General features: G+C 39.6%; 1 protein-coding gene across 1 annotated transcript in view; it reads left to right on the forward strand.

The window, feature by feature from the left end:
- The window catches only part of ANKH (ANKH inorganic pyrophosphate transport regulator), a 107580-nt gene that overhangs the window by 83907 nt on the left and 11463 nt on the right, over positions 1-12210 (forward strand). Inside the window, exons 9-11 of the mRNA XM_066559625.1 lie at positions 10257-10386; positions 11027-11150; positions 11737-11836. Coding sequence (XP_066415722.1) covers positions 10257-10386; positions 11027-11150; positions 11737-11836 — 354 coding nt within the window. The remainder of the gene's footprint in view (positions 1-10256; positions 10387-11026; positions 11151-11736; positions 11837-12210) is intronic.

Here is a 12210-nt window from a genome sequence, read left to right on the forward strand (position 1 = left end):
GACCTATACAAGAAACTGTTGGGGCTTTTACTCCATTATTCCTCTTACATTCTCACAAGCCCTTTAGCCAAGTACCTGCTGCCCCATCCCCATGCTTTCAAGTGATTCAGATGCTGAAAAAGGAAGCAAGAAAAAAAAAACAAAAAACAACTGTTTCCTTGTGACTGATGCCATGTATTTCCCTCAGTGTATAGAGAGGATTGCTAGCAGAAAAAAATCACCCAGTAATTGCAACTTGGATAGCTCTGGTAGCTATAAACATTCCAGGCTGCTAATACTGGTTCTTAGTTCACAAGCTGAAATCTTGAACAAAGTGGGGATTTCTGAGATCCTTAATTTAGCCCTTCTTCTCTGTGCTTTACATCTCACCTGCATGCAATGCTAAAACCTCCTCACTTCCCCATCTCAATTCTTATGGAAATGACAGATAGCAGACATTCTGAAGATGGCCCACAAGGACCAAAGTCTGAATTCAGAAAAGGGACAGTACTGGAGAAGTGGTGAAATATGAACATATTTAATACTAAGGAGAGAGCTAAATAGGAAGTCTTTGTGCATTGATGGTGCAGAAGACCAGCTAACAAGTAGATACAAAAGGAACTGAAATTCACAAAGCCTCATTTTTTCACAAATTTTTGACTCATGACCTAGGGAATAGGATCATGGTCTGAAGATGACAAGCCATACGTTTAAGTTGCTTGCATTTCAGATACTGAACATCTTCCCTGCAAATGGGGAATGCATTTGTGATGTCCAGTTAGGAACCTCATTGATCTGTTCTGTCTTGAGGATTTGGCGGCTGTAAGCATTTCTGCCTTACCAGAAGAAACAGCTGTGCACACCATGAAAAAAAGGATCACGATGATTTCTTTCATGTGAACAAGGAAATCTGTGGATTTATCAGTTTTCATGTGCTCAAACTAAAACATTTTCATGTGCACAAACTAAGTTACTTTGTAGAAATCACAGATTTCAATTCTGGAGCAGAAAGTTTCTGATGGCAATAATGCTTTTCAGTTTTTGAAATGCTTGTGTTTTGACAAAGCACAAATGTTTTTGGCACTGTGTTTTGCGGTGTTGTAGTTCCAGAAGGTCAGTTACCAACCACTGCACTAGAATTTATAGATGGAAGGTTATGTTAGGGCCAAATTTCTTAAAGTGGCTTGTGTTACTGCATTAACTAGGGCGAGCCTTTGCTGTCTTTTAAGGTTGACCAAGGTTATATGATTGGGGGGGGGGAAGGTTTTTTTTAGGAATTCTGACTGCAGAATTTTAGAGTTTTAGCTATAATTGATTTTTTTTCGATGCATCCCACAATGTCAAATTGCAGATTAATACTGCCAATCCTCATTCCCCTTCTACAATTTACAGCAGTCAAATTTGATATTATATTGTCCAGTTCATCCAGGTTGAAGCAGTGGTGGATCCTCCCCTGTCTAAGGTTATGCATTACATGCATTACAGCTCTCCTGAACTGGAATTTTTCCTGAATATCTCCTTTTCTGCTTGTGAGAATAAGCAATTACCCCTGAAGATCTCAGAGTAGCTACTACAGTGTATCTCCATTCCTGGTATTTGTTGCTTACTTTCAGGAATACCTTTTTATAACACAGAAGAGCTTAGTCATGGCTAGCAACTCTTTAAGGAACAGTACAAACTGTCTTTTTCTCAGAACTGAAGTCCTGTATAGCTTAATTTAGTCTTCTCTGTAGTGCTTCCTCCTGAGTTTAAAGATAAATGGAAGAAGATGAGACTAGCTGAGCTGGTCAGAGTGCTAACAAAGCCAAGGTTGTGGGATCAATCCCTGTGTGGGTCATTCACTTCAGTGCTGGACTCCATGATCCTTGTGGGCCCCTGCCAACTAAGAATATTGTGTTATTCTATGAAATGTATTTAGGAACTATATTTTGCTGCCACCATATCTACCTGTGACATTCTGTGTCAGAAGTTGAAGCCATTGCAGAGGCCACTGGATTTGTGTTGATTTTTTCTTATCTTTTGTTGGCTGTCTTTGTTTTGCTTCTCTGCATTGCTTATCAAAGGTTACAACCTGGCTTTACTAAAGTCATGGCAAATTTGGACTGAGAGACAGTAAAATCCACAGGAATAAATGTCACAACAAGAATCTGGTCATTCTCAGCGGACACAACCCCAGCTGCTGACCACACCAGTATTTGAAATCCCCTAGGTGACAGAGTTCAGTGTCCTTATCTCTTGTGAGTATACAAAGAAAGAGCATGAAAAACACAGACAACTCTCTAAACTTCCCCAACTCTCTCAAATCTTACTTCACCAATGGTCTCATTATAGCCTTATTGTATTAAAAAGATCTCACAAGTCTTATCAAGAATATCCATACTTTTGAAAATCAGCATTAACTTTTAAGACTTAATGTGTTTTATTTTGACTTTACTGTTGTAGACCACACTGTTGTAGACCAAGGTCAAGGACAGCTTTTAGAGTGATAAAAACTCATCTACTCATCCAGTGGAGCAATTTGTTTTGACTTCTTTGATTTTGCCCATCCCTTAACTCCAAGACTGTTTTTTTAATCTTCAGGCTGCTGGCACAAAAAAATAACAATTGGAAAATGGCATATTGGCAAAGAATAACATTTGGAAAAGGGCATATTGGCAGATAGTTGCTCAAGAAGCTTTTCACCTTTTCAAGGTCAGGTTTAGTTCCCGTTTCAGTAAAAATTGTTTCAGACATGAATGGAAGCATTCCTGCCTGCACAGGAAGATGCTGAACCACCAGAGGCAGACTTTATGAAATCCTCCCAAGGGCCTTGTCCTATCCATGGTACTGCATTGAGCCTTTGTCCTAGAACAAAGGTTTCTTGTTTGGCCCAGTGAGGTGGAGATTAATGTCTCCTTCATGATTGTTCAGGTTTCACACAAAGGGTCTGTTTTGCAGGAGTGGCTGGAGCAGGCAGAAAAGGAAGCATCAAAAATTGTGCCTGCAGCAATGTTTCTGCTCAGACTCCATGTTCACAGTAGGAAGAGCAGCAAGGGGTGCAGAAAACTTGGGACAGAAGAAGGTTACTACGATGGGAGATGGACAGTTATCAAAAGGAGACCAGAAATCTGACATCTTTGGTTTATTGAGGCTTTTTAGAAGTGAAGTAAAATATTCTTCTTTCTGTAAAAAAATTAGGCAGCATAATTCATTGGGAAGATATAATGACTACCGTAAACAATTTAGTGACCCAACCCAGCCTGGAAAATACCACCTAAGTACTTTCAGCAGCAGCTGGGGAGAAAGCAGATGTGGCATTGTGTTAATGCTATCAGAGCATCAGTGAATTGTGCAGCTGCTGGACATGCCTTTATTTCTAAAGAATGTAGTGCTCTGTCACTCTGGAAAGCTGGGGGAGGTGGGGGGAGATTTAGATATGTATAAACCAATTATTTCAGGAGGAGATATAAAGTTAGGGGATGTTCCCACAACAGGCTCTGGTTCCCCTGCCACTTGACAAATTTTATGAAGGCTGATTGCAGCTTTACACCCCCTGCACAGAACAGAAAGTGCACAGAAATCTATACTGACTTGCATGTGCCTGAGGGATCATCATTGTCAGAGAATGTCCTTTGATTCAAGTCATTATCATAAATCAGTTTCAGATGTGACTGCAGTCAGACATTTTTACTGCTCACAGATCCAGGGCTTTTTGTTTCATGGGACCCCACAATTTTTCAGGTTGGGAAGGCCTCAGGTCCAGCCTTTGTGCAGAGCAGTGTCTGCTCTGAAGTCAGAACAAGTTCCCTGGGGCTTTGGACAGTCTGTTCCTGAAAACTTTACATTTCCCACACAAGGACCCAATTTCTGACATCTGAGTTACATGGCCCATGAACACACATCATAATGTGTCTCAACAGAGCATCAGACTGCAGCAGCCTTGGCCCTGAGATTTGCTCTGTTGGTCAGAGCATGCTGCTGATAACACTAAGGTTGTTAAATAATGATAAATCCCTGTGTGGGCCATTCACTGAAGAGTTGGACTTGATAATCCTTGTGGGTCCCTTACAGCTCAGAATATTCTGTGGTCCGTGACTTAACGCCTCAGAGACTCCAACAATTTGGGATGATGAATTTAGGTTGTTTGCTGTGTATCAAAATTTCCTCAAAACTGCAGGTGTGTCTCTGCAAAGACTGCTGTCTGACAGGAAATACAGCAAAGATAGCACGAGTCTGCAGGCTCACTCTGGCAAGGACCAGGTTATGGTATGCAGCAAGCCTCTGTAGCCAGGCAGTGATGCTGGCCTCTGGTGTTGTGTGAAACCCAGTAATTCCTCCACAGATTCCAAAGAACTTTATGATTGTTTATGGAACTGTGCTTCAAAAAAAGAAAACAGCTACCAACGAAACTGAAACAAAAAACCTTAAGTCTTTAAAGACAGCAAGATTTTTACTTGATTATTTTCATGGTAAATTAGATACAATTTCCCATCAAGAGGCCATCATGCCTTTATGATAAAACCTAGACTTCATGATTTCTTGGTTCACAATAAAACACAAAAGCTCTTCATTCTGTAAATCAATGAGCAGCTGCATAGCCTTCCTTCATAAGAACCCTGTTGAATTCCACCTGTATTTTTCAACTACCTGAGAGGTGCATGGTTGCTTCAGGAGGTATTAGAACTTTGTATTCTGTGCCACACCTCTGTGCAACACGGAAGCACACCTCAAGGGGAATCTGAAAAGGGGGTAACTATTAACTTTACTGTTGCTTCAGTACTTGTAAGCAGTTAACAGTTACAAACTGTTGTTACTTTTACTCTTCATAAAAATACAGAAGTGCAGTTTCTTTTGACAGTAAGATGCTACAGTAAGATTTTGAGTGAAAAGCTCCAGTACTAGGTAGTCATTTAGAGAACTAAATTTTCAATGTCGATGAAGGTATGGATTTGAAGTAGCCGTAAAAACGCTATTTAGCATTAACGAATTAAACAACTTTTTTCCCAACATCTTACAAAATAGATTATTGAACAGAGAAGAGAAATCCAGCATTTGACACGGATGCTAGTTAGAACAAGATATTATCTTGACTTCAAAAATGTATCTGTGAAATCAGCTCATCTTGTGCAATACAAGCTCTGAAAGGAGACAGAATTATAGAAGTTCTGTTTATGTCAGAAAGAGGGAGACCATGGAGACATTTGGCAAATCAGGAGATCCAACCACATAAGACTCAGGCTACTTTTTCATTTGTTTATTGCACAGTTCAAAAGGCTAAATCATCTGATTTATATTCCTCCATAGTAGTAAAAGTTCTAAACTTAGCTGATACTATCCCAAAGACCCGAGGTGCAATTCAAAGCTGAGATGTGTAATAATTTTCAAAGTAGGTTTCCTCTGCCCTCACTGGGCACCATGTAGCATAAATGGTAATAGGAAATGAACAAAACATGGGTTAAATTAAGCTGCAATCGTCAATACACACATAGAACAATATCTTTAGGGTAAATCACGTGGCTTGGACAGCCATACTTCTGCAAATATATCAGGTTCAACAAATTATATGAAACATCTGCTGAGAGGTTTTTTGCAGGAGAAAAATAGGAACTGGATTTCATCACAGAATAACCTTTACCAGGTTAACCATCTTCCACAATAAAATCTGCTATTCCAGACTCATTCCAGGTTGGCATATGTCTAACCTATTTTTAAAAACATCCATTTTGGATTCCTTAATTTCTTTCTGAGGAACATGGAGCCACACCATGTCTCTGTCATCTGCCAGTGTTTCTTCTTACCGAAGACTGCACGAAGTCTAGAAAAGTTGTACTGTTGTTCATAGCTCACTGGGATACTATTTTTTGCTTTATATTTATCAATGGATGTCTCAAAAAATAGGCAGTTTTCTACAAGTGCCAAAAAAAAATCAGTCTGGCACCCTGCAGATTGCTATACACATGACAATAGCCTTTGTTAGCATAATGTATTATAATGCATTATGTAGTGGGTCTCTGAGGTTTAGTAATCCCTGTCAGCAACCAGAATAAATGGAAATAGCTTCCAGGAGATGCAAGGCCTATGAAAAGACTGTTATTTTTCAAGAACTAGAAGCATTCAGACTCACACATGCAGCCTTTGAAACAAAATCTCATGAACAATCTTTCATCACAATCATTTGTGAAAGTCAACTGCTATAATTGTACTTAAGAGAATAAAGAGAAGTTGAACTGAACACTAGCAGTTCTGTACTTTCCCTATTGGAAAAAAAAGATTTGGTGCATTCTCTTAGGCTTGGTGGCAGCAGAAGTTTTTAATTTTGACTTTGGAATATGCTTAGACATGGAATTTGTTAGCTGAAGATAGCCAGGTTCCACATAAAAACAGGCATAACTCTTTGAAGAGGGTGTCTAAGCCACAAGTGAGAGCATTTTCTACTTCAATGCACAACTGTATTGAAAAAAATCACTAATATTAGATAACAGAGCATAAAACCTGCATGGGATGAAGGTGCACCAGGATTACTGAATTCCTGAAGCCATAACTCCCATGCAGACTGGGAAAGGGATCTCTTACACTGCACTTGCCCTGCTTTTTATGCCCTTCCCCTCGGCATCTCCCAGTGACCTTTAGCAGGGAGATGATAGTACTAATCTAGCTGGAGCTTTGATGTGAGCTAGTACAGCTGCACTAGTTCCCTTATGGTGCTGTGAGTTGTTGACATATTTAGTAAAGTTTTTTCAAATCTTACTAGTGTAGAACAATTGAGGGCAAAATAACAAAACTCAAAACCCTTCAGATCAATTGAAATTACTAAAACATCTTCAGAAATGCTTAGGTAACTGTTGTTGATACTATAATTGATAATACGTACAACTGTCTTTATGCAGAACTGCTTATTCTCTGTAGCATTCCACCCTGCTGTTTGCACCTTTGTTTCTTCCTGTATTTTTAAAGCACTCATCACTGGTCAGTTGAAGTTCCAGTTAAATAATCACAGTCTTTAACAAAACTATCCTTTAATATCATGCTGTACTCATACCATAAGGCATCAGAAAATCAAATAAGCTCTGTTGCTAGAATTCTACAAGAAAAATCCTTACTCTCAAAACCCTGAAATGCTTTGGCCTCAGCAGAGTTGCCAGGTACTGCACTCAAAAGCCAACTGCAACTGCAGCCTGAAGCTGCAGTGCCACTCTGCATGCACATTGCTTGCCTCTGCAGAAGCTTTCGCTGTTTAGTCTTCATCTCTTGATTAGATTAAATGAAGGTATAGCTGTAACCCTAACCAAGCCATTTATTCTATATTTAACCTTGTAGATGTGCACAGAAATGCAAGTAGGGGGGAGAAAACAGGGTTAAATTAGGAGAAAGATAGGAAACATCCTATTGGTAAATCTACTTCCTAAAATCTTTCCTGATCTGAGTCACAGAAGTTAGCACTGTGTATTCCAGTAGAGCCAATCTCTAATTGTCTGTGCCACGTTTTCCTGGACTACTGTTACCATCTTCTCCAGTCTTCTGTCAGGCATCACTTTTTACTGAGATAATGGCAAACATCCTAAAGACAATTCAGAATCACAAAAAAGCTGACTTCATCCTATTTTCAGAACATGCCATCTGTAACAAAATTAGCAACTGAAATACCTTCCTGCTTTGCATGTTTAGTGTTATTCTTTGCCTGAAGTGGAGCCTGGGTTTTTTCCACTACATTTTGTCTTTGAAACAGCAAGGTTGCAAGCACTCTAGGATTTGAATTGCAGAGGGCTTGAATGATGCAAAGCATTAATTTATTTTCCTGATGCTTTGTTCCCTCTGGGCATTGAGAATATCATCCCATAAGATGATAGAGAGGGCTCTCTTAGCAAAATGAAATTAGTTATCAGTACTGCAACCAAAAAGATGGAAGCATGCTGAGACAAAAATAGAAGGTCCTTCTGCTGCCATGCCTCACCTCCTCAAACTGCTTATTCTTGAGCTTAGCAATATTTACCCACCAGCTGCTGTGTAAGTACTCTTTGAAGCCATTTACCAGCACAACTCTCTGCTGATCAGGGGTGGGGAAGACTGCAGTTTGCAACAGCTGAGGGGGAATGACCACACACCACCTGGGTGTGAGTCATTCTCCCTGACTGGCAAACTGACCTTACTCTGGTGGGAGCCGGGTGGAGATTGACTCTGTTCCTATTAGGGCCAGAAGGAAACCTTGAGAGAGCAGAATTGAGTACAGTACCTTTGGTCACTCATTTGCTTGCCTCTCTAACCATATTCAACACTTTCAAGTGGCTGTTGAGGAGGGAAAGACTGCTCTGTTTGCCTTTTGCTGGCAGTGGGCAGGCGCTGCTGTTAGCATACACGCATGGAATGTGGCAGCAGCAGCAACTATACTGCTCATTAGGACACTAAATGGCATTGTGCAGTGAAAACAGTGTAAAGGTCCTTGCTTTCATGAGAACAGCAAATTATAAATGAAGAGTGGGCATGTTTGTATCTTACTTTATTTTCTGGGCTTTGAAGAAAGATTTGACAAAATATTCCCTGTATGACTGCTTTACAGGTCATTTGCAGTGAGAGTGCAAGTGACTGCAGTCTGCCTAAGGGTGTCTCCAGCAATAAAAGAATTCATTCTGTCGTTGTACAGTTAGTTTCTAATAACTGAATTCTCAACCACACAACCCCTTCTGCTCTAGATTGTCCCCTCTGCTTCAGTCATACCCTCTACAAGTAGATTGGCACAAGAAATGCTCAGTTCTTTTGTCTTCTGCTCTTACTTTCCTCCACTTACTGTTCTCTGTAGAGGTGATGGAGATACACTGCAAGACAGCATCAAATTAGTCAAGTAAAACATGCAATTGTAACAACAAAAAAAAATAGTAGTTCTTACCCTAAGAAATGGAGAAAAAAACCGAAGATGGACTTTTAGGCAGGAATGTGAAATGTTTTGTTCACCACACAGAGGGTCAGAACATGGGGACCTCCCACAGGCCACTCAGTGACAAGCCTTGGGAAGCTCCTGCAGTCTGGGTGCTTGGAGGCGGAGCAGGAAGGGCGATTTCTGACATCCTACCAAAGAATGAGAATGAAATCCCAGCTGTCTTAGAGGTGGTAGGACTTCAGAGACTAGTTTGAAAAGTCATCTGAACGTGTAGGGGTGTGACTGGATAAAAAGAAAAGAGCTAGCTGCTATGATACTAGGTGGTAGGCTAAAGTATAGCAGAGTGGTTATAGAGTCTTACAGACTCTATTGTACAGCCAATGTGCATAATTTACAGGGTACACAGATTTGTAACCTGACAAGAGGAGTCAGGTTAAATGCCAGAGCATTTAAGATCTCCAGTTTTGCACCATTCAGTCAGCTTACTTCCTTAATATTCACTTAACAATAAATAACACTATAAGAATAACAAGAATAACAAGAATATTACAAGAATATTGTTACAAGAATAACATTAAGAAGTAGTTTTTAAGATCACAAAATCAAATTAAATAACAAAGTAGTTATACCTGAAGGTATGCTTTCTTATAGGGAAAGTCCTGTAAGGACTGTCAGGACTGTTCTTCAGTGAGTGCCTTGAACTGAAGCCAGACCTGCAGCTGCCAACAGCCCCTTCAGCTCAGATGGAAACCTCAGGACTTTCCAAAAAATTAAACAGCATGTACTACCACTGTACCAATTGCCATGGGTTTTTCATTAAAATCTTCCTTTCCTGTATGGAGTAAACAGCACACTCTTTAATGAAAACAAGAAGAATTAGTGGATTGTAGCCTGAGAGCACCATATCTGCAGGACTGTGCTGAACACCTTTGCCTTGCTATCAGACTTACTGCATACCAACAGTACTCTTTCCAGCAGCAAATTTAAACCCCTCGTCTTAGATTCCGGTCAGATCTCTGGGTCTTGGAGGACTTCAAATCTTCAGTTACTGAAAAATTTGATAATCTGTTTAGGAGTACAAGTGTTTTAACCAGATCAAGTGCTGTAAAAATCTGGGAGTTTACTGTTTGAATAACAATAGACCATTCAAGTACAACCACTTGCAGAAAGCATAAAAATTCTTTCTCTGTGCATCACTCTTAGTATGTGAGGAAAATTAAGAGTAGGAATTGCTTCTGAAGTTAAGGTATCTCTCTTATGTACACATGTGTTCGAATGAAAGCTAAATATAAATATATACTATGTATACTTACCATTAGTAGAGTTATCTACTCATAAGTAAACAAATATTTTAGTCCAGGAGGGCCTACCTTTTCATGTGCTTCCCTTCTGAAATATAAAGATTTTTTAATTTTGTTCTTTCTAGCTCTGTTTTGTGATGTTTTGGACACCAAACGTGTCAGAGAAGATTTTAGTTGACATAATTGGAGTAGACTTCGCTTTCGCAGAGCTGTGTGTCGTTCCTTTGCGCATCTTCTCCTTTTTTCCACTTCCAGGTAAAAAAATATAAAGAAAATAAAAGTTCTGTAACCTTGGTGGCTCCTCCAGAGCATAAGCATCATATAATAAAAGTTAATACTTCTATCAAAGAGCAAGACAAGCTGGACAACAATAATCAAAATGTTTTAGATTTCTAGCTCTGTAATTAAATGCAACATCTTTTAGTCTTTTCTGCTTATATGACAAGACAGTTTCATAATAAAGGTAAACTACAAATACAGTAATAAGTACCTGTAGATACCCTTTTTGTGCCTGTTACACCATGTGCCACACAGGAGCCAGATGGAAATTTTTCCTTGGTAGAACTTCTCTTTAAGGAAGGGGATAGTCTGGGGTTTTTTAATGAAGAAAACAGAATGGACTGACTAATAAATTGGTTTTAAGAGAACAGCTCTTAGGACCAAGTGCTGTCCATAACTGATTTTTTTTTTTGTTCCTTCATTTTCCCAAATCAGTATATTAGGGCAATTTGAACATAAGATCTACTTGCTTACTAGTAGGGTGCAAAGTTACCAGCAGTAAGTTTTGCATTGGTTATTTCTGAACGGTGCTCTCTGCATGGCAAAGCTGCATATGAAATTACTGACTTTATTTTTTTACTATTCTTGCTTCTTTTTCTCCCCTGTTTATGAACAGTGACTGTCAGAGCACACTTGACTGGTTGGCTGATGACTCTGAAGAAGACATTTGTGTTGGCACCCAGCTCAGTGCTGCGGATTATCGTCCTCATCACCAGTCTCATCGTGCTGCCTTACTTAGGGTAAATCATTATTCCTCACAGAACCCCTGGATTTGCTTTCCTCTTCATTCCTCTTCCCTGTCACTTGATAGCTGAATTTGCATAGCTGGGAACATTTTCTCCAAATACTAACCACGATACAAGGCCTAAAGAGTGTCACTATCTGGAAAAGAAACATTTACAAATTTACAAGCATGACTGCTCTAGACAGGCACAATTGTGATGTCCCTTTGGAAAAAATACACAAATGTCAAAGAGGCAAAACGTGTCCTAAGGGGAATTTATTTCCATGTTATTAAACTCACTGTTAAGAAAGCTAATGGAACAATATCTTCTTTATAAGCTTAATAATCTATTCTACAGCACTCTGTACAAGACTTTAAATTCTTAGTCCATAATTTGATTCAGTGTGCTTCTTTTACTAAACAGTGTAGCCATTAAAAACAAACGAGTCCTTTAAAATACCAGTTATTCTCTTAGGCAGTATATTGTGTCTTTGAAGAAAATATTTCTATCATCAGATTGGTTATATATGCCAGTGAAAATGTAATTATGAATCATGCATTCTCACACAACAATGACTGCTTTCTTTCTATGCCTCCAACAGAGTTCATGGAGCCACTCTCGGAGTAGGATCCCTTCTCGCTGGTTTTGTAGGAGAATCCACCATGGTTGCAATAGCAGCCTGTTATGTCTATAGGAAACAGGTAAGAATTAGTCTCTGTGGCATCTTATGAAAGCAGGTGGTGAATAGAGTGGGTTTTAGTTCAGATTAAGTTACACTTTAGCAACGAAACTCCCCAGAATCCTCACTTTGGTTTGCTTCCCTGTCAAGTCTCAGAAGTGTGCAGCTTGGAAAGTCTTTGGGTTGAAATAAAACCAAAACGTGCCCTCCAACTGTTAATGGGCATCTAGGCCATGGGACATGCTGGTCTGAAGTCAGAGAGCCTCTTGCTCCTGAAAACACGTGTATCATGGATATCCTGTCCTTACCACCAGCAGTTTTGTGCTGTATATTTGCTGCTGCAGTACAACTCAGCATCTTTATGTAGGCACAGGAACTACTCATCCAAGCTTACAA

The sequence above is a fragment of the Molothrus aeneus genome, chromosome 1 (genome assembly GCF_037042795.1).
Source record: "Molothrus aeneus isolate 106 chromosome 1, BPBGC_Maene_1.0, whole genome shotgun sequence".
NCBI classification, from domain to species: domain Eukaryota; kingdom Metazoa; phylum Chordata; class Aves; order Passeriformes; family Icteridae; genus Molothrus; species Molothrus aeneus.